Genomic DNA, 25792 nt, shown 5'->3' with positions numbered 1-25792 from the left:
TACAACTAACATGCCCCAAGTCTAAGAATTCTTGTTCACAAGATTGGTCTAGAGAATGATCGATATGGCATAGGAATAGTTAAAAAAGTTGAACAATTGCTGTCGGAAGGCAAACAAAAAGTTATGCAGACAGTATGAAGGTGGACTCAAAGATCTGTTAGAGAAATGTTGTTTCAATTTACAGATAACGCTTGTCAGCTAGTGTGTACAAATACTTGCTGTTGGTTACTTGGGCTGTTGTTACGTAACCAACCAAGCACCACTGTCAGTATTGACTACTTTTCTATTTCTATTATTATCTACATGTATAACTAAAGCAAATGACCTCTCCATGACCTTTATATATTTTGTAATGGATTGTCCGGTTGCATACAACTCACGTTGCTGTATGGCTGTAGTTACTAAAGATTTCCCAGAGAAAGCAATTGCTATATTTATACTGATCAAGCTGCTTTTTTAATGCATAGCCAATATGCTGAGGGAGGATTACTGCATACAGCTTCTCTTGAGAAGCAACTGGACAGAACTACCAGTACTAGTACCACTACTAGTACCAGTACTAGTACAGAACTACCAGTACTAGTACAGAACTACCAGTACTAGTACAGAACTACCAGTACTAGTACCACTACTAGTACCAGTACTAGTACAGAACTACCAGTACTAGTACAGAACTACCAGTACTAGTACAGAACTACCAGTACTAGTACAGAACTACCAGTACTAGTACAGTACTACCAGTACTAGTACAGAACTACCAGTACTAGTACAGAACTACCAGTACTAGTACAGAACTACCAGTACTAGTACAGAACTACCAGTACTAGTACAGAACTACCAGTACTAGTACAGAACTACCAGTACTAGTACAGAACTACCAGTACTAGTACAGAACTACCAGTACTAGTACAGAACTACCAGTACTAGTACAGAACTACCAGTACTAGTACAGTACTACCAGTACTAGTACAGAACTACCAGTACTAGTACAGAACTACCAGTACTAGTACAGAACTACCAGTACTAGTACAGAACTACCAGTACTAGTACAGAACTACCAGTACTAGTACAGTACTACCAGTACTAGTACAGAACTACCAGTACTAGTACAGAACTACCAGTATGCATGTGAACCATGTGAACCATGTGAACCATTATCACAACTGGCTGCTCACTAGCTCCAACTATTTACTAAAAAAATATATCTTTTTCTGTAAAACAAGCGCTCTGTGCAGTGGGTCGCCAGAAAGATGCTAAACAGCCATTGCCCCAATATTATCTTTTCTGACTTCAATTTAATTTATAACTATGTATTGTTTGTAATTAAGTCTTTTCAACAAGTTGGTGCATAGACTATTGGCACGCATCAATATGCATAAATCGCTAGCACGGTTGGTATACACTGGTCATTTGAGTGTTTAGCTCTAATGCACTCAAATGTTTTCCTATTTGGAATTTTATATATTTCAGAGTACATTTTTTTCATTACTGGGTTATTAATATAATATTTGAAACAAAAACAGCATATTTTTGTTTTGTAAACAAACACTATGTGATGCACTTACAAAAATGTTTGTCTGAGCTCAATAGTGAAGCAAAAATCTGCTTACATGCTCTCCGGCTGTTTAATCTGAACAAGAATATTTATTGGTTCTTCATTTTCATTACGAACTTCTTATATTATTTTTATTTGCAGCATTCAACTGAGTCAACTTCAACTAGAATAGTTCAAATTAATTGTTATATCAATTTCGAGTTAATATATTTTGCTAATTCGACTTCGGAGTAATCTTCTCTAACTAGAATACTCTATGTCTAAGTTTTCGCAAACGATAGGCCAATTACACGGATTCACTTCGCGCGACCTTTGAAAGTCATTTAATCTGGAGCTATCGACAGTCTAATTTTAAAAGCGGCTTCGATAGGTTGCTAAAGCTTCTGCGAAACAATGTCGCATAAAAACATATATTATTCTGACAAATATTACGACGATGAACATGAATACAGGTAAAACTTGTTTAGCTATACTTTTTCATCCACCTACGGACAGTCCGATGTCGATATATCCAACGTGCTTTATTTATAGCATTAGTCTTTTTGAGCCGTCGCCTTCGACTGTTAGACTAAAACCTGTTTCACTCGTATCCTTTTTGATTGTTAAACTGTTGGATAGGAATTGAGATGGAATTTTAAACAGTCTTTAAGACATATATAACGATTATTTTGTTATTAAGACATATATACAGGTGTTTTGCTCGATTGTATTTCAGTCAGCTGAGTTTTTATTAAATTATTACTGAAATTATGATTATAAACCGCAAACATAAGTTGGAGAAAGGGCGAAATAGTCGTGATAAGTGAGAAGGCGATAAAACAGGAGAAATAAATAGTTAACAAAGGAGAAAAATATGGCAGAAGTTGAGAAATGAAAAGATATTAGGCTATCTTAACTCTTTTATATGTATATTTGTTGGGCTGTATGCATATTAAGAAGAAAAAATTGAATGAAGAGGGAAAGGAAAAAAAGGGATTAGGAGAGAGCCATTGAAAAAATGTAAAACACCTAATTGAAAAGAAAATTTTTAATGAATATTAATGCAGTTGGTTTCTGACTTGTAATTACCTTTGCATACGATTTGGTTTACATACAACATTAAATCGCAGCAAATGTGACTTGACACCTGGAGTGGGTTTCAACATATGGCATTCAAACTTTCTCTAAACATTGCAGTACATATATATGTGGTTCTCTTACTAACCAAAGTTCAATGCTTTCCTTCTATAGTTTTGACAGTGCAAGTTTTAGGAGGATTAGCCCGCGTGGTAGTATCAACAAAAAATGAAAAGCTAGCCTAAGACTTTCCTTCAAGTTGAAGTAAAAAATTACTAATTAGTGAACGATTTGAACTAACACATTTAAAAATTCTCACCGAATTCTTTGAATCTATCGTTATTAAAAAAAGTTGAATGATATGAAGAAAAGACGACTTGAAATGAAAATAAGGAAAAGGCTGGATACTTAAAGATGAAACATAAATCTAGCGTCAAAATACAAATTGGTTAAGTTAATGTTCACATGGAGTAAATAATACTATCGAATAATTTCATACTGCTATCGTCCCGCACCCACAGCTTCATTTGACTGTCTCTGATGTAAAGACATCGTCAAGTGACAATGAAAACCTCTATATTGATTATTACTTTGATATAATAGTTTATCGCTTATAATTTTTTTATGTTTGCATAGTTTCATACAACTTATTTGTTTCAATGCGATACATACCTGAAGATTTTTTGTGTCGTAATTTACTTGCGCATTGTAATGAATCAAGTCAGATACATTGTATTCCAAAAAAGAATTTTGCCAACGTACAACAGTTTTAATATACAGTAGGGAGCATTCACTTTCTAAGGATTTTACGTCGTAAAAATGTAGCTTACATATAAATAGCCTGATCTATTTCAAGATCTTCCCAAACTCGCCCCTTTCACCTTTCAAAAATAGAAATAACTCAACTGCCAAATTTAATAACTACAGTAAATTTGGTATTATTGGTTTGTATCACAGGTGTCCTTTAGTGGAATATTGCCGAGCCGTAGGCTACACACAAAAACAAAGGTCAAGGTAGTTATGAGCAAAAACAAAAGTATGCATCCAAATATCTCACCAATCTGATGAGCAGCACACAGAAAAGCTAAACCAATCGACAGGACCACCAATCATGTTAAAATATTCCAAGTTTCAAGTCATGTCTGGTGCAACTCACCTTATCAAAACTTGTCCCTATTAATTTGAGACCATCCGATTGCTGTTTTTGAATGGTCGCTGCTAGCCTAGCGTCCTGCTTCAACGCCTCAGTAACTATTGGGGCATCGCTGAGTGCTCCTGAACTTTTCACCAATAGTTACTGAGGTGTTGAAGCAAAACAGTAGGCTAGTAGCAACTATTTCGAAAACATCAATCGGACAGTCTCAAATTAATAGGGAATTAGGGACAAGTTTTGAGAAGCCATAAGGTGAGTTGTACAAGACAGGACTTGAAACTTGGAATATTTTGATGATGGATGGTCCTGTCGATTGGCTTAGTTTTTGTGTGTGGTGCTTCTCATCGTATTGGTGAGATATTTGGATGCATACTTTTGTTTTTGCTCACAACTACGTTGACCTTTGTTGTTTTGTGTGTGTGTGTGTGTAGCCTATGTAGCCTAATTACAGTAATTATAGGGAGCATCCACCTTTAATGTCAACTTGAATCAATTTTTTTTTTTCACGTTAGAGCAAGGTCTACGCTGCAAAAAATATTGTAAACGACGGTTACAATAAATTGAAAATATAGATATCTCAGATACTCCTAGGCCAAAGGTTGGCAACCTGCGGCTCCGAAGCCGCATGCGGCTCTTTCATACCCTCGCTGTAGCTCTTTCATTCCCTCGCTGCGGCTCCCTCTGACTTTAGATTTTTTCTTTTTTATCATATGCCATATTCATAAAAATTCATAAAAATATGGAAGTATTATCACTAGATTTTGTTATATAATTTAAAAAATTTTAATTATGGTGAAAAATCAAATATTGCTGCTTGTATTGCATCATTATTTATGCAGCAATAAAATCCCCAAAATTACACCAGCCGACACGATACTTCTTGAATTTTTTATCCCAAGTAGGCAAACTGGCGAATACTAAGAAAAGAAAAGCAACAGAAGAAAATAAATGAGACTGGTTCACCAATTTGCTTAATATGTAATGAGAAATGTTCGCTTACTCACCGTAAGCTTAAGTTTTATATCGAGCTTTTTATTGGCCTTTCAATTTACGTGAGAACATCACGTGACAAGACAATAACCAAATGTAATGGCAACATCAGAGAAATAAACTGATTCCAATCTGCGGCGGCTTTTCGTTTTTTAGCTTTTAAGAGCTTGTAATCATATTTCCACATATTTGGCACCTACAACACAACAGTAAGACATGGTGAATCTTTTGATACAAAATAACTGTAATGTGAATTTTGTTGCAAGTCAACATTTAAAGTGTGTCGATGATGTTTTTGTAGTCAAATTCCAGACAGTGCGTGGGAATGACCGTCATTATGTGGCCACCATAAAAGCTTGTGATGTAGAAATCAGGGAGTTTGGAGGCTTACGAGTTTAGAACTTGTTATAATAATTTGTTATGTATTCAGGGTGACCAGTCCTGGGTAGAGGAGAAACAAATACTCGGTCTCCTCACATGCCCAATTTTAAACAACAATTTACAGTACGTGTGTGCTGAATTCGCTATAACTACTATCTCTAGATGTGAGTGAGTTATTCAGAGCTTCCACAGTTATTTGCATTCTCGGATAGATATTTAACTGAATAGCTAGTTATTGCGCATTTGTGTTTAACGTCTTTACTAGTGTCATGTATTTGTTATGTGTAATACTTAATTTTATAAACTATTATTATGTTATTTTATGTAGATATACAATTACGCTAAATGTAAATTCTAATCAACAGTTTTGTTTCGTATAGATTTCAACACAAATAATTAGCTAATAACCATATGGAAATCACAGCGTCACACCATACATATTTTGTTGGTCACGGCATACACACACCCTCAATCTTGTACATGTGCTATTCTTTTAACAAGTCGTCTGCTTATTAATAAAATACATCTTTGACACCATGCCTATCTCACATGTTAAAGTTTAATGGGTGGTACTAGTCGCTTCAAAAAGTTTACAATTGGAAATTAGGTCCACAAAAACCTCTATTTTTGTGATGTCATGTCATACATGCCTTAACTCGGCCTTCATGACCTCAAGATCTGGTCAAATTAAACAAAAGTAGCATCTAGTTGTTCAGAGTTTCATACTCTTTCAGATGGGACAATTCAAAGTTGCATATTTTTAAATGAAAAAGCAGAATTTAGTAAAACCTTCTCCAACGGTCACATAATAAATTATGGACATGCCTATGTGTTAATTTTAGAGATAGCAAAAATTTCACTGGACAGTATTAACCATTCTGAAAATGGTCCTGGGGAAAAATAGGTGAACATTTTTTCTTTTGTCTATTAGACATTAGTTACAGGCTTGGAAAAGACCATATTTTTTTTTGAAAAAATATGTAGCGGAAAATCATGAAAGCGAAAAGGGACAAAGTTTGACATTAACACTTTGAAGCCTGGATATTGATTTGAATAAACACTAAATCCTTTAATTTGAAGCTTATATTTGCATTAAACCATAACTGTCACGATCAACTTTTATCGTATTTACTAGGTAAATCAGACACGCTGATTCCGATTTTGTACTCAAAATAAAGGTTAGTCCACTAACCTTCAAAATCATTTAGGCTTTTTTAAAGCGTTTCAATATCCGTTTCGAAAACAACACAATCGGCATTACAAGCTCCGCCCATAAATATGTGACGAAACCTAGCTTTTTCAGAACCAGAAGTTAGGAATGTTTAGTCCGATTTAGAATAATAGAGATGGGTGTATGTTTAGTCCGATTTAGAATAATAGAGATGGGTGTCTTAAAACCTGTTATTATCTAAATCCAGCCTGTAAAATAATTTCAGTTTTTTATGAAAGGGATATAAACTATTTAAAATTGCTCGCAGCTTGTTACATGACGTTTAAATGGGCTGGACGCCGAGAAAAATGAGCTCAAAAAGCGCAGTTTTATCACGAGCTAGCGTTGTTATCGCGCTTTTCAAATATGCAATGCTAAATAGCTTATCTACCTTTCAGAAAAGACTGATATTATTTTTAAGGCTGAATGTAGATATTAATGGATTTTAAAACACCCATCTCTATTATTCTAAATCGGTCTAAACATCTCTACGTAACATCTGTTCCTAAAAAGCTAGGTTACGTCACGTATTTATGGACGGAGCTTGTTATGCCGATCGTGTTGTTTTCGAGACCGATATTAAAACGCTATAAAAAATCCTTCATTACTCTGAAAGTTAGTGGCCTAATCTTTATTTTGATTACAAAATCGGAATCAGGGTGTCTGATATACCTAGTAAATACGATAAAAGTTGTTCGTGGCAGTTATGGTTTAATGGAACAATGAATGGTCCTCTATAAATATTGCCTATAAATCCTCTATAAATAAACCATTAGTAATAACATTTGATAAAAAGTAAAAAAAAAAACCATGAATTGTTGGGTTTTTCGACCCAGTTTAAACAAGGTTTAAACCACCTGGTTTGAACCGAGCTAACTCTGATTAATTATATCAGATAGAGTAATTCTCATCTGATCACATTTGTTGTATATAATTATGCTATATTCTTTGCACATGTGTTTTCACATGGTGCGACTCGAATAACTAAATGCCAAGTTAGAGAAGGCATAAAATTTTGTTTGAAATATAAATATATTAGCTGTACTACCCGGCGTTGCCCAGGTAATAAAAAAGTCTATGGTCAGAAAGTTGATTTGTATTTAACATATAACAACATTTGCCATTCTAACATTTAAACTGCATATCATGAGAGAAGTGTTTTGTGTAATTGAAGTAAATAAGAGAGAAAATAAAAACAACTGTAAAGGTTTTCAAACCTTGTCAAACAACTTGTGAACTTCATATCATGAGGAAAATGTTTCGTGCAGGTCAAATAAATTAAAAAAATAAAACGACTATGAAAAGGTTTAGATGTAAAATAATTAGCAAGTAATAGCTAAATTAAATCGGCTTTGCTGCGATTACGATAAAAGATGATTCGGTAATGATACAATTAATACGAACTGAGAAAAAAAAACAATCCTGAATATGTAGAATTAATAATAACAGTTCTTGCATAGAAGTGTGTGTGTATAAAAAAGGTTACTGTTCCACCAGAAACTATTCATCAAATCTTTGAATACTACGATACTGGTACCTCTCGATACCGGTACTAATGTAAAAATGAGATATCGTACTGTTTTTGTCTGACCAAAAGGAGAGATAATGTCAAGGCTCTTCCCACGGAGTCACCATAATTATTCGCATGAGAAGAATTGGCCTTGACCCCAGATATAGTAATTGAACCTTACGACAAATATTTCTTAACAGGGGCATCATGACGCGTGACCGCATCGGTAAAATAATCAGCATGCGCTATAGCTGGAATGACACACAGATCCACATACTTTGAGAAATATACGTGTATATATTATAGGTGTATTTGATTGAAAGACTATAGTAACTATTATGCTGTGCTATGCTGGCACTGTGCTGTGCTACCCAGCGTTGCCCGATAATGAAAAAGTTTTTGGACAGATAATTGATTTGTATGTGCTAGCACATGCTGTGCTGTGTAATAAAAAGGTCTTTGGACAGAATATTGATTTGTATTCAACATATAACATTTGTCACTCTAACTTTCAAACTGCATATCATGAGAAAAAGGTTTTCAAACCACTGTAAATTTAAAAGTTTATAACTTTCAGCGATGTACAGCTTTTAATAACGTACAGTTCAACCTATTCTAGCGGAACTGTTCTAGCGTTGCTAACTGAATTTTTTGAGATCGGAAACAATTTTTCCCATTAAAATAAAATTATGTAGATTTTAATCCGTTCCAAAATGAGAAAAACTTGGGTAAATTCGGAGATATACTTCGGTATTTTTATCATTATTTTACACCATAAGCTGTACTGTATACTGCATACTATAAATAGAAACGGGTATATATAGATCAAGTTTAATTTTAACAAAATGTTTTATATTTATGATGATGGAAAAAGAAAGCAAAAGTAAGCATTTCGTACATTTGGCTTTTAAAACATCCAAAGCATTAAAGGTTAAAACACAATACTAAAAATTGCAAAAATAGATAGTTAAACAGCAAAAAATGCAACAGATAATTACATCATAGGAAAAAGAAAATATAAACAGCAATGGCCTGTTTACTTTACATCTTTAAAGGAGACTCATCCTCCAAAACAATTTAGGGTAACTCGACTGCAAGGGTTATCTCCCTAGCAAATTTCTTCGGTAGAGGAGGCCTCGTCCCACATGGTTTCTCCCTTTTTGTAAAGAATTTATGAAGCGTAAAATGCTTATCCGTTTCCGGAGCTTTGCTAATTGCAATGCGGATGCTCCAGTTTAGTCGAGAACCGAATTTATGTTCAAGCTTCGAGGCAAACAAATCTCCAAATCTTTGGTGAAAACCTAAGGCTGAAATAATTAGCACGCGCGTGCTGTATATTTTATAAAGAAATGTATATGGTCGCTATGGCATTCTAGCTCAGTGGTAGAACATCCGGATAAAACACTCGCCGGGCGGTGCGAAAATCATCGTGAGTTCAAATCCATCAGATTGCGGAAAAATCAAGATTTGAAGATCTATAGTCGGTATGCGTACCAACATACAAACATATGTACAAACAGACATACTTTGAGAAATATATATCTAGATTTATAGGTTAACCGGCAATTCTAAAATTATATTTATTTGTAACAATATAATTATGATTTTTTTTTCAATGATTTCCATGGAAGTAAAGTAAAAAATCATGTTTGAAGTTGAAAAAAACATGCGAGGCAACCTTCTGGCTGGCTGTGATGTAATGAGGCCATGTTTCGGCAAGACTTAGACATGAATTACGCTACGAACTAGCCAATATGTGAATGCGAGAAAAATTAGTTTATGTAAGTCATGAATTTCACCATAATTATAACTCATCAAGACAGGTGTTTTTATGCTTTTTCTTATAAATAGATCAAGTAATAAACGTTCACAGCAAAGACTATCTCTGATAATGCGGAGCGCTGTTACAAGCTGTAGTTATAAACTATCAGTCTATAGTTAAGACTCTGATTAGTTTACCACCTTGCAACATCAACTTCTGTACATGCAGATCAAGGAGTAAATAATTCTATCTTCTTAATACATCCCACATTAAGTTTCGACGGGGTCACTATAGAATTACATCAGTCAATTTGGGCGTCTCATCTTTTACTAGATACTAGATATTTTGCGAATATCTAGTATCCTACGATTGGTTTTCGCAATTTGAAATCACAATTTGAGAATGTTAATAAAACCAGCATTTGGTTAAAATACTCAAACATCTTATTGAAATCTCAAAGAGTAATGTTGTGTGCTAATGTGATAATGAGTCAATTTTTGAGCTATTGGCTAACCTTTGAAATATGAAAAATAAACTGACATGATGTTGTGCGAGACATACATATTTGGTACAAAGTACAAATAAAGTTATAGTAAACCAAAACTCTTGTAGGCTCATAGACTTAGAATGTGGACAAGCTTATAACAATAGGCCAAAAGAGTACCATGAACTTCTCCATTCCGTGAGACGTCAGTAAGAAATCTTTAAAACAGGCTCTAACTTAGCTGTTTTTTTGATAACCTTCAAGTTTTGTGTCAGTTTATACTGGTTAATGGACAGCGACGCTTATATGTAGAGAAGCTGGATAATAAGCGTTAGATAACAGGTTTGTGTTAGAGTAAGTGTGAATGTGATCGCTATTTGGCATGAACAAACTATTTAGGCATTGAGGTCTGTGTTATGTGGTTGTTGGTGTTCCTCGATGCGCTACCCTGTCTTTGTAGGCATGTTATACTACCAAAAGATATAGCCAAGTTAGTTCCAACTACTCATTTAATGACCGAGCGTGAATGGAGAGGAATTGGTGTACAACAGAGCCAGGGTTGGGAGCATTACATGATGCATGGTCCAGGTAGTGATTTTTATTTATCTTACGCATTCTATTTTGACGATACGTACAAGTACATACATCGCTAACCTTACAATGTTATATTAAAATGAGGTAAGCCAATGATGACACACAATGATCGGCGGTCACGCTTTCTGACTATCGTACAAAACTTTGGCTTACATTTTGTGCATATCACAAGCTGTCAAATAGTATGCCTACTCCCTGTCCAAATTCTGGTCTTAGTATGTTTACTTGATGCTTCTAAATATTATTCTAGATTGTTGCATGCTTAAGGTATGCGTGACAGTGGCACAGTTTACAAATTGTACGAATCGTTAGGGATTCTTTAGAAATCTTTCTTTCTTGAAACAATAACACAGGTCAGTAAGCCCATTACATAGTATTGTCATTATAGTTGTGTTGCTGACTATATACAATGCTCTTTGCAATGCGTCAGTACTAGTGTTGGGCCGGTATCTAATTTAGTGCCAGATCGGATATCCTTGCACATTTTTATCGGTTTTCCCGGTATCGGTATCCTCGGTATTTACCATCTTCGGTATCCTTTGCCAACTAAGAAAGTTCAGTATTGTCGGTACTATTGTTCGGTATGTAGTTATCAGTGTGTCTTTAAATGGTTTAAACTTTAAATCATAACTGTCTCGAACAATTTTTATTGTTGTGCAAAAAGTAGCCTGTGCAAAAAAACACATTCTTTAGTCAGCAGTATATTGTTACGGCAAAGAGATCCCTTGTTTTAGAAAGCCAAAAAAGAAAAGAAAGATGGAAATATAACTTTCATGATATATGTTTTTATTGTTTATTCTATTAAAAATATAGTTATTGATACAAAGGTTATGTATAATAAAGAATAGATAGATAATGGCAAGAGGCTCTCTTTGTTAAATATACTGAAACAGTTTAAAAAAATCTTACTATCACATATTGTAATCAGGTAATGTAATCACATAATTATACGCAGTCCAATTAGAGTCCAGTCCCGTTAGAGTCTTTATACGTCCTCCCATCTGTGTAGAACTCCCAAACCTTCGAGGCTAGTGGCATTATCAATGTAACGTAATATAATAGTAGATACAGCAAGCGTGGAAATTTCCGTTGAATTTGTTCGCCAATGCGTGCTGAGATTAGCAAGTTCGTCATGAAGCGTTTTAAAAATCTCTCCAGATATCCGTATAACCATTTACCGGTAGGCTTTTAGGGATAAATACCGATCATATCAAACCGGCCGCGGATACCTAGCTGACACCGAAAATGATTGATTTCCTCGGATACCGAGAATCCCTCGGTATCGGTAAGAGCGGATAAGCCAATACCGGCCCAACACTAGTCAGTACCGTGTCATTTTTGCAATTGGAGGCTTGTGAGAACATCATATATGATAGTCCAACATCACATATGATAGTGTAGCATCACATATGATAGTCCAACATCACATATGATAGTCTAACATCGCGTATGATAGTCTAACATCATATATGATAGTCTAACATCACATTTGATAGTCTAACATCTTATATGATAGTCTAACATCACATTTGATAGTCTAACATCACATATGATAGTCTAACATCACATATGATAGTCTAACATCACATTTGATCGTCTAACATCACATATGATAGTCTAACATCACATTTGATAGTCTAACATCACATATGATAGTGGCCAATTCCATATATTCTGGACACTACATTTGATGACCATAAGTCATGGTAGATTTTTGTTGGAACAACATAGAACTGATTTGCTGCTTATTCTAGGTAGCCTCTGATGGTGTTTAGTTTCCACTTATATTTCATGGTTGTGGAGTTGTCCATTTAGCAACAAAATTAAAAAAGTACACTTTCTGGACACTACTCGATAGAACTGTGAAATTTGTTTCCGATTAGAATTTATCGAAGCACCCAGGTTTACTAAAATTAAACTTGGTTTACATTGGAGTATCACGGACCAGCTTTCCAATGCTGTATATGTGACCTCTCATATGAAAATCAACCAAAATGAGGGCTTTTCAGATTTTGAGTTAGTAACATATATGCAGAATATTGTGGAGAATTTAAAGCATTTTGAATTTTTGATTTAGCTTTAGTAGTTTATGAGATATTGCGAATTTTTGAAAGGCACGTCAGCCAAAACTCTCAAAATCTGAAACGGCGAAAATCGCGAATAATGACGCCTCACAGAAGTAGGTTGTTTACGTTAGGTTCTCCTTGGATACGGCCATTTGTATTTCACTGACTGAGGTGAAACTTGGGCTATAGGGGAAGAAAGCATGCTGAAACAGCTGGTGTACACAATTTTAAGGTCAGGACAACAGAAGACTGGTAAACCCTGCTCTCAAATTGAAAAAAAACTGGACATTTTTACGCATCCCTACTTTACACTAACAGCACATTAGGAATAATATGAGAAGCTCCTAGGTATATCACCACTAACTGATAGGCTTCAGGATGCAACATCACACCTGAAATCCATACTGAGGTTTATTTTGCCAAAACAGTGTCTAAAAAACACAAGGGGTATTAGACCCAAAACCACGATTACATTCCTACTCACACCTGACTCAGAAAAAGGCTAAAATTCATGCTATGGTCACGTTTTACGTCTTTTACCATGAGGCTTTGGGCAAACTAAATCCTCATTGCCAAAACGGCAAAATTCTCGAATGTTAGTATGCAAGTATTCTTGGCGGTCAGTCTAAACCTTCAGATTTTATCACATTCGGCTGTCCATTGATACCTTCAAGTCTTACATCATACGTCATGGCAGGGGAGTCTAGATACGTCTGAACTTTTACTTTTCCTAAACAAAACAAAAGCATGGCTGTGCATCAATGTGACCCTGGTAGCATGGTTAGCAAACAGTACACACAACAATCTATGAAAATAACCTGTCGTCGTACCGGGTAAGCTTGACTGAATGAAAACTTGTGAAAGCTCTCTGAGTCACATAAAATTCCTCAATTCCTTTAATTTAGAACTAAAACCTTAAATTCCTTTAAATTAAAATTAAATTCCTTTAATTTAGAATTTCCTTTAATTCCTAATTAATTTAGAAAAAATCTAAAGAATGAGTTGATTGGCAACGGATTCTGACTCTGAGACACCTTTACGAGTAGTAGTCTTAGTGGCCTAGTGGTCGTGTGACCAAGGGATTGATTCCTCATGCCATATGGTTAATGTCAGCAGGCAAAAAATAAACACACCAGCATTGACACATTGAATAAGTCATGTGGCAACTGGCAATCAATTATGAATAAAGACACACCTAACTCAGGCCAATGAGTACGACTGATCACTGAGTCATGTATTGTATGATGTAATTTTATGTGACTCAGGGAGGCATACACTGGGCCAGCAACTAGTAGGCTACTACATCCATACTATTACTACCAAAAATAAACGGGAGATCAGAAAAAATTCAGTAAGACTCGCCATGATATCTAAAGTTGTATCTTGCCCTTTTTCTGATCTTCTCCGTATGCGCGAAAGGTTTTGTGGTGTTCCCGTCATTTACACAAGTAGAAATTCGGCCCATGATAACTAAATCTAACTCTGTCTTTGACATTCCTTTATTGTAAGTCAGGTGACTGGAAATGAGAGTTCTGTCAAACTTGTTGATGCAGTCACACTTGCAACTGAAGCAAATAGGTTCATCAGACACCATAGGATGAGTTGGTAAGCTGGCAGCAGGTGATTCGGAGTCATTAACTGGAGTACTATACGGGTAACAGTTTATCCTTTGGTAGGTTCAACATCGTCTTCTTCATCGTCAATAAATTCGGGCATCCGAGCTTGCAGGTCATCAGTAACACGAAAATCTGGATATCTAGACATTGTTTCTCCATATTCAACATCAATTTCCTCGAGCAATGTGCCAAATTCCTCAGATTCATTCAAATTAAAAAAGTTTTTCGAAGTTTTAGAGTCTTCACGAGTTTTGATGATGCCACGATCGCATAGCAACGACTTCGATCGCAAAATTTCGGCATAAGGATCCAATGAAATCACTTTTTAACTTCAAAAATGAATTCCTCGCACTCTGATTGATCTAGGGTGAAAGTATAAACAAAGTAGCCATGTGCTCCCCAATAAACCTAATACAAACTTTGAAGCTCCATTGCTAATAATAGCGAATGCCGACTTTTGGTCGATTTTCACACGAGAGGTCACATATATAGAATGGTTTTAATCAATTCTAGACTGAGTACTAGCAAAAAATGAACACACCACACCTTCTGGACACTACGCTCTGGACACTACACATTTGTCCACTGCGTATTGTCTATAGAACTTGACTTTTCTCAAAACTTTATTAACTGTATTTATTACAAGTAATTGATAAAGTTACTTACAGATAATATAAGAGGACAAAAAACATTTGAATATTATTATGACTAATAGAAATGTAAGTTTATAATAAAATTATTTCCGAGAGCAGCAAGGCAAAAAGACATAATTAAAAGTACTTTTTCTTGTATTTCTCGTATTGCTTGCTAATAGCTTGGAAGTTTTCAAGTTTGTAAGATCGAAGCATCATTATGGCTTATAATTGGCACCGTAGCCAAAATAAAATTGGCATGAACGAGTTGAGGCTTGTCATTCGCAGGCCATTGGTAAGTTCCATTTGAGGTGGCAGTCATGAAATTAACATGCATCTCATTTTGATCATTGATGATCCATATTCATAATGGTGCGTTTACACTGGCCGACACCGACTCCGATTAGGTGCCAATACCCCGACTCAGACAGGTACCTCAGACATTTCACGTCAGGGTGCCGACACCGACTCCCCCTTTACATTGAAACGATCGAACGATTTTTGTAGGTACCAACAGCCAATCACAGCGCTTCGCCGTTCTGACCTTCACCCGACCACGCGAAGACGAGTATACATAAAATCAACGCGCTTGATGTGGAAAATTATATACTAGTACTACACTACTACTGCTTCTACTACTACCGCTAGAAGCAACTACTGAATGTCGAGCAATGAATGAATGATGAGGCAATGAAAGTCCGAGCAAAGAACTGTACGTACAGTTCTTTCGTCCGAGTAATTATAATAAATAAAATGAATAATGAAGAAGATTGAATGGTGAATGTATATTAGTGGTAGTAGTAGTGTGGTGGACGCTGGGCCAACACTTTACACTTCTTGTAATTATATGTTTGTATATATTTCATATGTCTGTAAATATTTTATTATGTGTGTTGTCCTTTTCATTCTCTTTTTATTGTTGGCCTTGCTACTCGTTATGCTATCAATTGCCGTCGTTTATGTTGTCATATCAACGCACTAGCAGACCTAATTATTGGCCATTTAAACATTGTTAGCCGGTGTTCCTACTCGGTCCCGTTAGCTGGAACGGGCAATTTTATTGTATATAGGGGAGCAACGCTCACGCCTTTGGGGTTTTGCAGCAGTGTTCTTTTGACACAAAGAGGACATCTACAGCCTGGTTTGAAGATGCAGCTGCATTGAAAAATTCAACGGCATGCTTCGCTTCGACTTAACCAGCTTTCAAACGTGTCCATACAGATCTTTTCACACACTCACCCACACCACCAACCACGCCTTTGCCGTGGCTGGTAACAAAGTAGTTCCCCTGAAGTGACACATCGAATGTCTTTATAAGATGATACAGAATAGAAAAAGGACACTTTGACTTGATCAATAATAATAAGTGAAGGAGTTACTAGTTTTGGCTATCATGAGTAGAAAGATGACTATATTTAGCCATTACTTGCTAATGATTTCACATTTACATTTAAACACCATTACATTTTTTTTTCTAATTTATTTCAAAGAAACACTTCTTTCAAGCTATGAAGTTTTAAACTTACAGTAGTTTGAAAACCTTTACAATTGTTTTATTTATTTTTGATTTAATTGTCCTGCGCAAAACCTTTTCCTCATGATATGAAGTTTGAAAGTTACAGTTGTTCGACAAAGTTTGAAAACCTTTAAAGTTGTTTTTATTTTCTCTCTTAATTTATTTCAACTACACAAATGCTTGTGTAGTTTAAATAAATTAAGTGATTTTAGTTTCAGTTCTAAACTTTCATGTTTCCTCGAACAGCTTCCTAGACTGGTCTGTCTCTCCCTCAACAAATAATCTCTTCACCACCCAATAATCATAGTAAATGTGGAGTGCAACTATTCTTTGATATGTCTAGGACCTTATAAAAATGCTCCGAACACACTTGTAAAAAATTAATAGCAATTTGTAGCTACAGCTTTCTCGCTTCTGGACACTACGGTTTCTTCTGGACACTACAATATTTTGGACACTACTAAAATGAATACCATTTTTTTAAACTGCTGAACCACTGTGAAACAAAAGCTTTGCTATTAAAACTATCTGTAGAGGGATCTAACATAGGATTTAAAGAAATTTTTTTTAAATAGTGTGTGTGGGAAATATAAGAACTTTTAAAGGTTTTCCCTTCTGGACACTACACACGGGTTCATACGTTTTTTTGTGTTCATATTTTTAAGGATTAAAGTTGAAAAAGACATTTTTTTTATTTTCTGTGATTATTGACAATGTTAGCATGCATTATAATTCATAGTGTCTTTGAGAACGATTGTATAGTTACACAACATGACCATAAGGGTTATCAGTATTTTTTAGATTTTAGCTCTTCTGCTGAGACACTGTCTTTGATACACTATATATATTTATGTGGCAACACGAGGTTTAAAAAAATAATAGCATCATGACCTGCATACTTTTAGCTTCATTTTGATACCCATATTCTTGTTGTACCTTGAATTTGTACGGAATTGGCCTAGCCGTAGTCTAACATCATATATGGTAGTCTAACATCATATATGGTAGTCTAACATCATATATGGTAGTCTAACATCATATATGGTAGTCTAACATCATATATGATAGTCTAACATCATATATGTTGATCTAACATCATATATGTTAGTCCAACATCATATATGATAGTCTAACATCATATATGTTAGACTATCATATATGTTAATCTAACATCATATATGTTAGACTATCATATATGTTAGTCTAACATCATGTATAATAGTCTAACGTTATACATGATAGTCTAGAATTTGCCACACAAAGAAATTATCGCTAACATAATTATAGGCTTATTTCTATTGCAATTTTTGGAATATGCATTGCTGAGAGTTTTAAGTTTATAGCATGTTACTATCGTTAGAGACCAGCAATAGTATACCGCTGATGTTATTACTTAGTGTTATTGAAATTATTACTGCATGAAGGTTGTAAGGTCGGGTCAGGATAAGCTTGTTCCGTGCTTATTAATGTAGCAAATCAGTGTACTGTTATAAACTGGCGAGTTTTGACAGGTTTCTCTTTTGCAGAAAAGCATATACTCTGCTTTAAAAGAAAGAAGACCGTTCCACTGCAAACTCAAAACAAGTAACCCGTGCTCTACAATTCTTGGCGTTTGGTATTCCTCTTCCAGAGATTGTTGTCAAGTCCGTTTTAGATTCCAGCATGCAATATTATATATTGATTTATAGTATCCTGTTTGTTCATCTTTCCTCTCTACATGTTATAACAGCACAATTAGGTATTCCTGTTATTTTTTATATTGCTGATTGAGATGTCGATGGTGATTGTCTGTAGTTGCATGTTTTACGCGTTCTCTGTCCTTGACACGAAGGCTGAGTAACGTTTTTATATTTTCATGTTTGACTCTCTGCATTACTTGCATTACACGAGACTTCATTGATATCTATTAGCTCTTTTTCAATATGTTCTGTTTAAAACCTTCATTAGTGTGTAGGTTGGTAACTACCAGCTTATTCATTCATTGCTGGGATGTTACAACATTTGCATGGTTGCCTGAGGCACTTCAATTCTAATAATGCTGAGCAAAGAAATGAAGTTTTTACTAGAGTAAATGAATGTAATTTTTCATCAACATGATCAATGATGTACTAATAATGATAGTGCACATGTATAAAAACAGTGAAAGGAGTAAACCTATTTATAAATTAAATTCACATCAACCTAGAGCATATTCAATAGTGGGCAAAAAGAGTACCTAGCACAGTCTTCTCTCTTTTTGGGACCTCAAACATGTATGCGCACTTCTGCACACATGGCTTGTTTCCCAAACATGATTGCTATGTATCACGGACAGGTCTGAGAATACGGTCATTGAACAGAGTATTGCTGTAAATGTCTAACTAAAGCTGTGTTTTTTGCTGAGTGTCACTTTCTTTTCTGCTGATTTGGATTTGGGAGAGCAGGTGGCTGCGCTGTAGCCGCTGTATGTACCACTATCATCAGACGCTCCCTCTGCCTCATCTTCAAATGTTACTTTTGCAGCAACATTTTTTTTTCTGTAGCATGATTAAACACAGATTGGCAATCTATTTGTATGATGAGATAAACAGCAAGAAGTGTAAGGAAGCTGATGTGGTCTGATGAGTAAACACATCGTGTCAAGCCATTGTAGGACTCTAGTAACTAGTCTAGAGTGGTTAGCAATCATTGTCAATTCTATACCCAGTTATTTCAGTTCTGTACCTGATAATTATGCTTGCTATAACCAAGGTCTTAAAGGTTGATCTGCAATAAAATTCATTACAGACCAAAGACATTACAGTTATTTGGTATCAAAAGATTCACCATGTCTTACTCTGTTGTGTTGTAGGTGCCAAATATGTGGAAATGTGATTACAAGCTCTTAAAAGCTCAAAAACGAAAAGCCACCGTAGATTGGAATCTCTTTATTTCGATGACATAGCCATGAAATTTGGTTATCATCTTGTCACTTGATGATCTCACGTAAATTGAAAGGCCAATAAAAACCTTAATATAAAACTTATCGTAGCACTAGTTTATGACAAACACTTAGGGTTTTTTTGAAGACCCTGTATCAAATATAGATGCTCGCTACTTCACAGTTTTGTTTCGGCCTGGTCTAATTGGCAAGTCGTAATCTGTTCATGTGACCCAATACTTCGCAAATAATTTTGGCAGCACTTTTCGATTATCACAGGTGACCAACAGGCTCATCATGTTCATCAGAGGATGATATGCAATCGTTCAAGCTAAGATTAATAAATTAAAAAGATTTTTATGGTAGGTTTTGAGATATCAGTGCTCAAAGTGGCAGCATTACGATGCCGATAAAACAGACGCGTAAGAACAATAGACATGGTTTTATCGAATGCGTGAAGTATATTTGTGAAAATATTTCGACGAATAAGGTTGCATGAAAATGTAAACAGAAACCATCTCCCACAACTGCGTCACATTTCAGCAGTTTTTCAAAGAAAATCCAAACTACGGCGGTCTCGTGTGGCTGCGATTAACTGTTCGTTTTTGAGCTTTTAAGAGCTTGTAATCACATTTCCACATATTTGGCACCTACAACACAACAGAGTAAGACATGATGAATCTTCTGAGACCAAATAACTTTAATGTGAATTTTGTTGCAAGTCAACTTTTAAAGATTGACAGGTATGATAGAATGGGCAAGTGAGAATAGTGAAATTGTGGGAAGAGATTATCTCAACTTATTGGATTGCTTATCGAATCGATAAGACATTTGTACATGCCGACCTATATGCAGCCATTTCTAAAGCTTTGAGCATATCTTATTAGGGAGTTCTACGTATATGCCTGACCAAAGTAACTTGCTGCTAACCTAGGGGTGTTTCCTGCAACCAATGAAGACAAACTCCCTGCCTTTCTTATCGCGAAATCTGCATCCAGCTGTGGGGTTCTAAAAACCAAAAGCATACATGTCTTTATGAACAATGCTTGTAAGAGAACACTGCTTAGTTTGGTTAAAATTTTTTAAAGCTTCCATTATTAGCTATTTCCTATAATTACATGTTTCATCATTTTAATCAAGTGTAATTCTAGACGGACAACTAAAAAGGCTTATGCATTGGAGTTGGAATTTGCTTTAACACCTTCACTGAAGGCTGCTACAACGGACAGAGAAATAACTGTTTTTATTATTACATAGAACCTACGCTGAACCACGGCGTGCTTAAAGCACAGTCTAAAAACAAGATGGCGATGGACGAGTAGAGTCCATATGTACTATCATGCAGATTCCATGCTTAGTCTTTCCTAATTGAGGGTAAGTTACTGGTAGCCATAGTGATGAAACACTTGGTCAACATGAATACATGTTGACTGTTAAAGAAAGTATACATTCATAAATGCGAGTGCTGCTTGTTAGTGGCAAACTATATCCTACTGGTTAATCTCTGTTCAGATATGTAACAATTGACTTGCATGAATTCCCTGAATGAATTTAGCCTAAGAACCCCTTTACAAACCTGTTAAATGGTGATGGGCTCGCGTGTGATGCCCGTCGCTTGCCATATGGTGAGACAGTTGTATCTTGCAGATCTGAGGAGCTGATAAATTTTGTCATAGCTTCAGGCTTGGACAAATGCTGAGACGAAAACTTAGCATATATTGAAGATATCGAACTCTTTCTTTCCTTTTTCTGGTACAGCTTCTTGATGAACGTTACACGCTCTCTATTGTCTTTGCTAAACAATATTGAATTAGAACGCAATAGAGCTCAAGGAAAAATATGCCAACCTGATACACTGCTTGACCATAATACCCATAGCTGTACTCTGAACTTCTTTGTCAACAATCAATATCACCAGCTGTACTCCATGTTGAATCTGCTGGAGTACATTTTATTACCTACAGGCTAGAGCCCAACACCCAAACCTTTATGGTGATAATAATGTTCATTCACCACTGATCAACTTATACATGAAAGAGTTACAGATGCAGAAGCCCAACATCTCATAGCAACAGTAAGCATTTGTACCGCTACCACAGCTTTCGAATGCAGTGAGTAGACAAATCCAGCTTGTAAATTGGCTAATGAATGTTAAAGCCAAGCTGATAAGATATGACAAATAGTTTAGGTAAATCATTGAATGTATTATCAGTGGGTAGAAGAACAGATGTGTGAAACAAAAAGGTGAAAAGAATAATGAGAAATGAAAATCATAATTGTGGTGAAGCAAAGTGAGGGGGCGTGAAATGAGTTTAGTTAGTGCTGATAAAAAGCCCTGGAACAAACACCGATTAGAACATCATAAAAATCTTTATTTAAACAGCATCTTAATCAGTAAATATAACTAAAGGTAGACAACAACCACTAGGCAGAGAACTGTTCAGTTAAGACCGTTCTTGCCGGAAGATGAGACTAGATAGGTAATGACACATTTTATATAAATTTGTTCACATAAAAATGTTACAACACGATAAAAAAATAGCACATAAATAGGAGGTAAGCGTTGGAGATACATGAACAATACCTTCCACAACTAGAAAGCCCTTAACCGATACAGACAGGCACAGCCAATCTTAGGCAGCGGTTATATATACATTGCGTGTAGCCTAAGAGCAATAGTTGAAAGCGAGCGTTGTTGCGGAAACCCTTGTTATTGCCGTTCCATCTGTGAATACACAAGCTACCATCTACCTTCTCTTGTCTCCCGACTCTAACAGGACGTCCCTGTACATATCGGATTTGAGAAACCTAGGGTAGCAGTCATTCTTCATCAGGTCATATATGCTTCTCTGGGCACGGTCCATGCAGTACCTGCTTGGTGTGGTCATTTCTTCCAAGGTTGCCTGCATTACCTGCCTGTCCAAATTTACTTCAAACTTGGAACTGCTTTCAAGGAAATCCCTAAAATGTGCAATACAGTTGGGTTAATTAAAAACTCCTTTGACTTGTATGTGTATGAATTAATGCGCATTAACCACTTTTCTTCTGCCTACCTGCGTATCCTCTCAATTTTTGTAGCGACCTTTGACTGAGGGCTTTGTCTAAGGTCTTCACAGGCTTCCCAAAAGTAGAGGTTTTCAAGGCTATATTCCTGCTGAAGGAAGGTAGCAAACAGTCCTTTTCCATATCTATCCTTCATTAAATCCTTGAAGCTCAAAGCCCAACTTTCAAAATCAAGACGAGTGTGCTTCTTCTCCTCCCTAGCATACAATGTAAGAATCAATGCTCTTCCACAGACACGAGGAGATAAATACAAACAGGTAAAGTGTTCTCAACAAATTCTAATTTAAAACCATTCCTAGATCTTGCAAAGCACCCCTAACTTAGCAATGCCAACCTAGTCCCGTTACTCACAGGTCTAATAGATCTTCATAGAAATACTCATCGATGGCGATCCATGGGTTGGTGGAATCTCGCCTGCATATGAGAGCATCATGGAGCAGGTAGTTCTCACAGTGGTTTCCCAGGCTAACGATACAAAACAAAGAGAAATTAAGGTACAAGAAACAAGTATACATTAATAGCAGTGATTGCTGAGGAAGGCGAGTCCAATTTTTGAAAACTGTACAAGCCTCATATAACCATCAGAGGGGAAGATTCGGTAATAGGTAAGACAGACACGAGTGGTTAATGGGTAAGTGGCATAGCGACGGTATGAGTATAGATAGTACGAGTATAGATGGTACGAGTATAGATGGTACGAGTATAGATGGTACGAGTAGAGATAGTACGAGTATAGATAGTACGAGTATAGATAGTACGAGTATATATAGTACGAGTATAGATAGTAAGAGTACAGATAGTAAGAGTATAGATAGTACGAGTATAGATAGTACGAGTATAGATAGTACGAGTATAGATAGTACGAGTATAAATAGTACGAGTATAAATAGTACGAGTATAGATAGTACGAGTATAGATAATACGAGTATAGATAATACGAGTATAGATAGTACCAGTACAGATAGTACGAGTATAGATAGTTCGAGTATAGATAGTACGAGTATAGATAATACGAGTATAGATGGTACGAGTATAGATAATACGAGAATAGATGGTACGAGTATAGATAATACGAGTATAGATGGTACGAGCATAGATAGTGCGAATATAGATAGTACGAGTATAGATAGTACGAGTATAAATAGTACGAGTATATATAGTACGAGTATAGATAGTACCAGTACAGATAGTACGAGTATAGATAGTTCGAGTATAGATAGTACGAGTATAGATAATACGAGTATAGATAATACGAGAATAGATAATACGAGAATAGATGGTACGAGTATAGATAATACAAGTATAGCTGGTACGAGCATAGATAGTGCGAATATAGATAGTACGACTATAGATAGTACGAGTATAGATAGTACGAGTATAGATAGTACGAGTATAGATAGTACGAGTATAGATAGTACGAGTATAGACGGTACGAGTATAGATAATACGAGTATAGATAGTACGAGTACAGATGGTACGAGTATAGATAATACGAGAATAGATGGTACGAGTATAGATAATACGAGAATAGATGGTACGAGTATAGATAATACGAGAATAGATGGTACGAGTATAGATAATACGAGAATAGATAGTACGAGTATAGATAATACGAGAATAGATGGTACGAGTATAGATAATACGAGTATAGATGGTACGAGTATAGATAATACGAGTAAAGGTGGTAGGAGTATAGATAATACGAGTATAGATGGTAGGAGTATAGATAATACGAGTATAGATGGTACGAGTATAAATAGTACGAGTATAGACAGTACGAGAATAGATAGTACGAGTATAGATAGTACAAGCATAGATAGTATGAGTATAGATAGTATGAGTATAGATAGTACGAGTATAGATGGTACGAGTATAAATGGTACGAGTATAGATAGTACGAGTAGAGATAGTACGAGTATAGATAGTACGAGTATAGATAGTACGAGTATAGATAGTACGAGTATAGATAGTACGAGTATAGATAGCACAAGTAGTAGTATTTACACTGTGATGGTTTTCTCTCTTGTCTTTTCAGAATGTTGCCAGGCTTTGTCAAGATAGAGTTGCATAAACTTCACCTATAAAGGAAATACAACATAAAAAGCTTTGCTCACTACCAGTTACTAGAGATGTATCAGCCACCAGTAGACACAAGATAGGAGAGATCACCAGAAAAAGCATTGGCACAAACAATCCAAGTAGAGAATGTATAAATGTTAGTTGGTATGTGCCACTTGCACAGAGGCCCACTTGTACACTTGCTCTCTGCCCTCACATATGTTCGACTCTGCCTAGAGTTGACACTGGACACTTGCTCTGTGCCATCACATTTGTTTGATTCTGTCTAGAGTTGATACTGGACACTTGCTCTGTACCCTCACATATGCTCGACTATGTTTAGAGTTGACGCTAGACACTCGCATCAAGCTTTTGCATGCTCTTGATCAGTGCTTACTAACACGCAGCCATTGATTTTATAATTATTAACTGAGACCTAAATGAATATCTTTTAATACTGTATAACTTGCCTTTAGGTGAATATTGATAAGAACATGCGAAGAATTGGGTATAAAATTAATATAAGAATTGGGAATTTACCCATAAACCGAAGTCACTTAAAGAAATGAGACAGAGAGGTTAAAAACAAGCAGATGAAGCGGAATCAAATGCAACTGCTTAGACAAGAAAGGCTGCTATGATTCTAGGCCACTAGAAAACAAGTGTCAAATAATGATGCCCAACTACAAACACAAACACCTACAGATCATACAGACCTTCTTGCGGAGTATCTCTATTTTCTTGTTCTGGTTAGTAGCCTCCATACAGATAGAGTCTCTAGTGAAGCCAGTAGTGGTGAAATGGTGCGTCTTCTGGGCCGACTGGAAAATAGACATGTTTTATCTATCTAGTTCAAGAACAGAGCAGTTGCTAATAACTGCGCAGGTTCCAACTCACTCTTTCTACTGATCAACACATGATCCACCTCTATCTACCCACACCTTTATCTACCTACACATCTATCCACCTACACATCTATCCACCTACACCTCTATCTACCTGCACCTCTATCTACCTGCACCTCTATCTACCTGCACCTCTATCTAACTACACCTCTATCTACCTACACCTCTATCTACCTACTCCTCTATCTACCTACACCTTTATCTACCTAGACATCTATCCACCTACACCTCCATTTACCTACAACTCTATCTACCTACACCTCTATCTACCTACACCTTTATCTACCTACACCTTTATCTACCTACACATCTATCCACCTACACCTCTATCTACCTACACCT

General features: G+C 35.9%; 1 protein-coding gene and 1 long non-coding RNA gene across 5 annotated transcripts in view; one reads left to right on the top strand and one right to left on the bottom strand.

Annotated features, from left to right (window-relative positions):
* The first annotated feature begins 10940 nt into the window (after positions 1 to 10940).
* LOC137392866 (uncharacterized) lies at positions 10941 to 18622 on the top strand. The gene is made up of 2 exons (XR_010978259.1): positions 10941 to 11048; positions 18052 to 18622. It is a non-coding gene; the product is annotated as an uncharacterized lncRNA (long non-coding RNA).
* The window catches only part of LOC137392853 (regulator of G-protein signaling 6-like), a 21206-nt gene continuing 13543 nt past the window's right edge, over positions 18130 to 25792 (bottom strand). For 2 of the 4 annotated variants that reach the window (XM_068079187.1, XM_068079188.1), the window contains exons 9-16: positions 25262 to 25366; positions 24492 to 24565; positions 22839 to 22952; positions 22478 to 22684; positions 22176 to 22385; positions 21001 to 21219; positions 20355 to 20432; positions 18130 to 19041 (exon numbers count right to left, since the gene is read on the bottom strand). In XM_068079187.1, coding sequence (XP_067935288.1) covers positions 18882 to 19041; positions 20355 to 20432; positions 21001 to 21219; positions 22176 to 22385; positions 22478 to 22684; positions 22839 to 22952; positions 24492 to 24565; positions 25262 to 25366 — 1167 coding nt within the window. In that variant the 3' untranslated portion in view covers positions 18130 to 18881. The remainder of the gene's footprint in view (positions 19042 to 20354; positions 20433 to 21000; positions 21220 to 22175; positions 22386 to 22477; positions 22685 to 22838; positions 22953 to 24491; positions 24566 to 25261; positions 25367 to 25792) is intronic. The other 2 variants (XM_068079189.1, XM_068079190.1) reach the window with 1 other exon arrangement.

Source organism: Watersipora subatra, chromosome 4, assembly GCF_963576615.1.
Source record: "Watersipora subatra chromosome 4, tzWatSuba1.1, whole genome shotgun sequence".
NCBI lineage: Eukaryota > Metazoa > Bryozoa > Gymnolaemata > Cheilostomatida > Watersiporidae > Watersipora > Watersipora subatra.
Note: the sequence above shows the minus strand (reverse complement) of the source record. Positions and strands in the feature narration are given on the sequence as shown.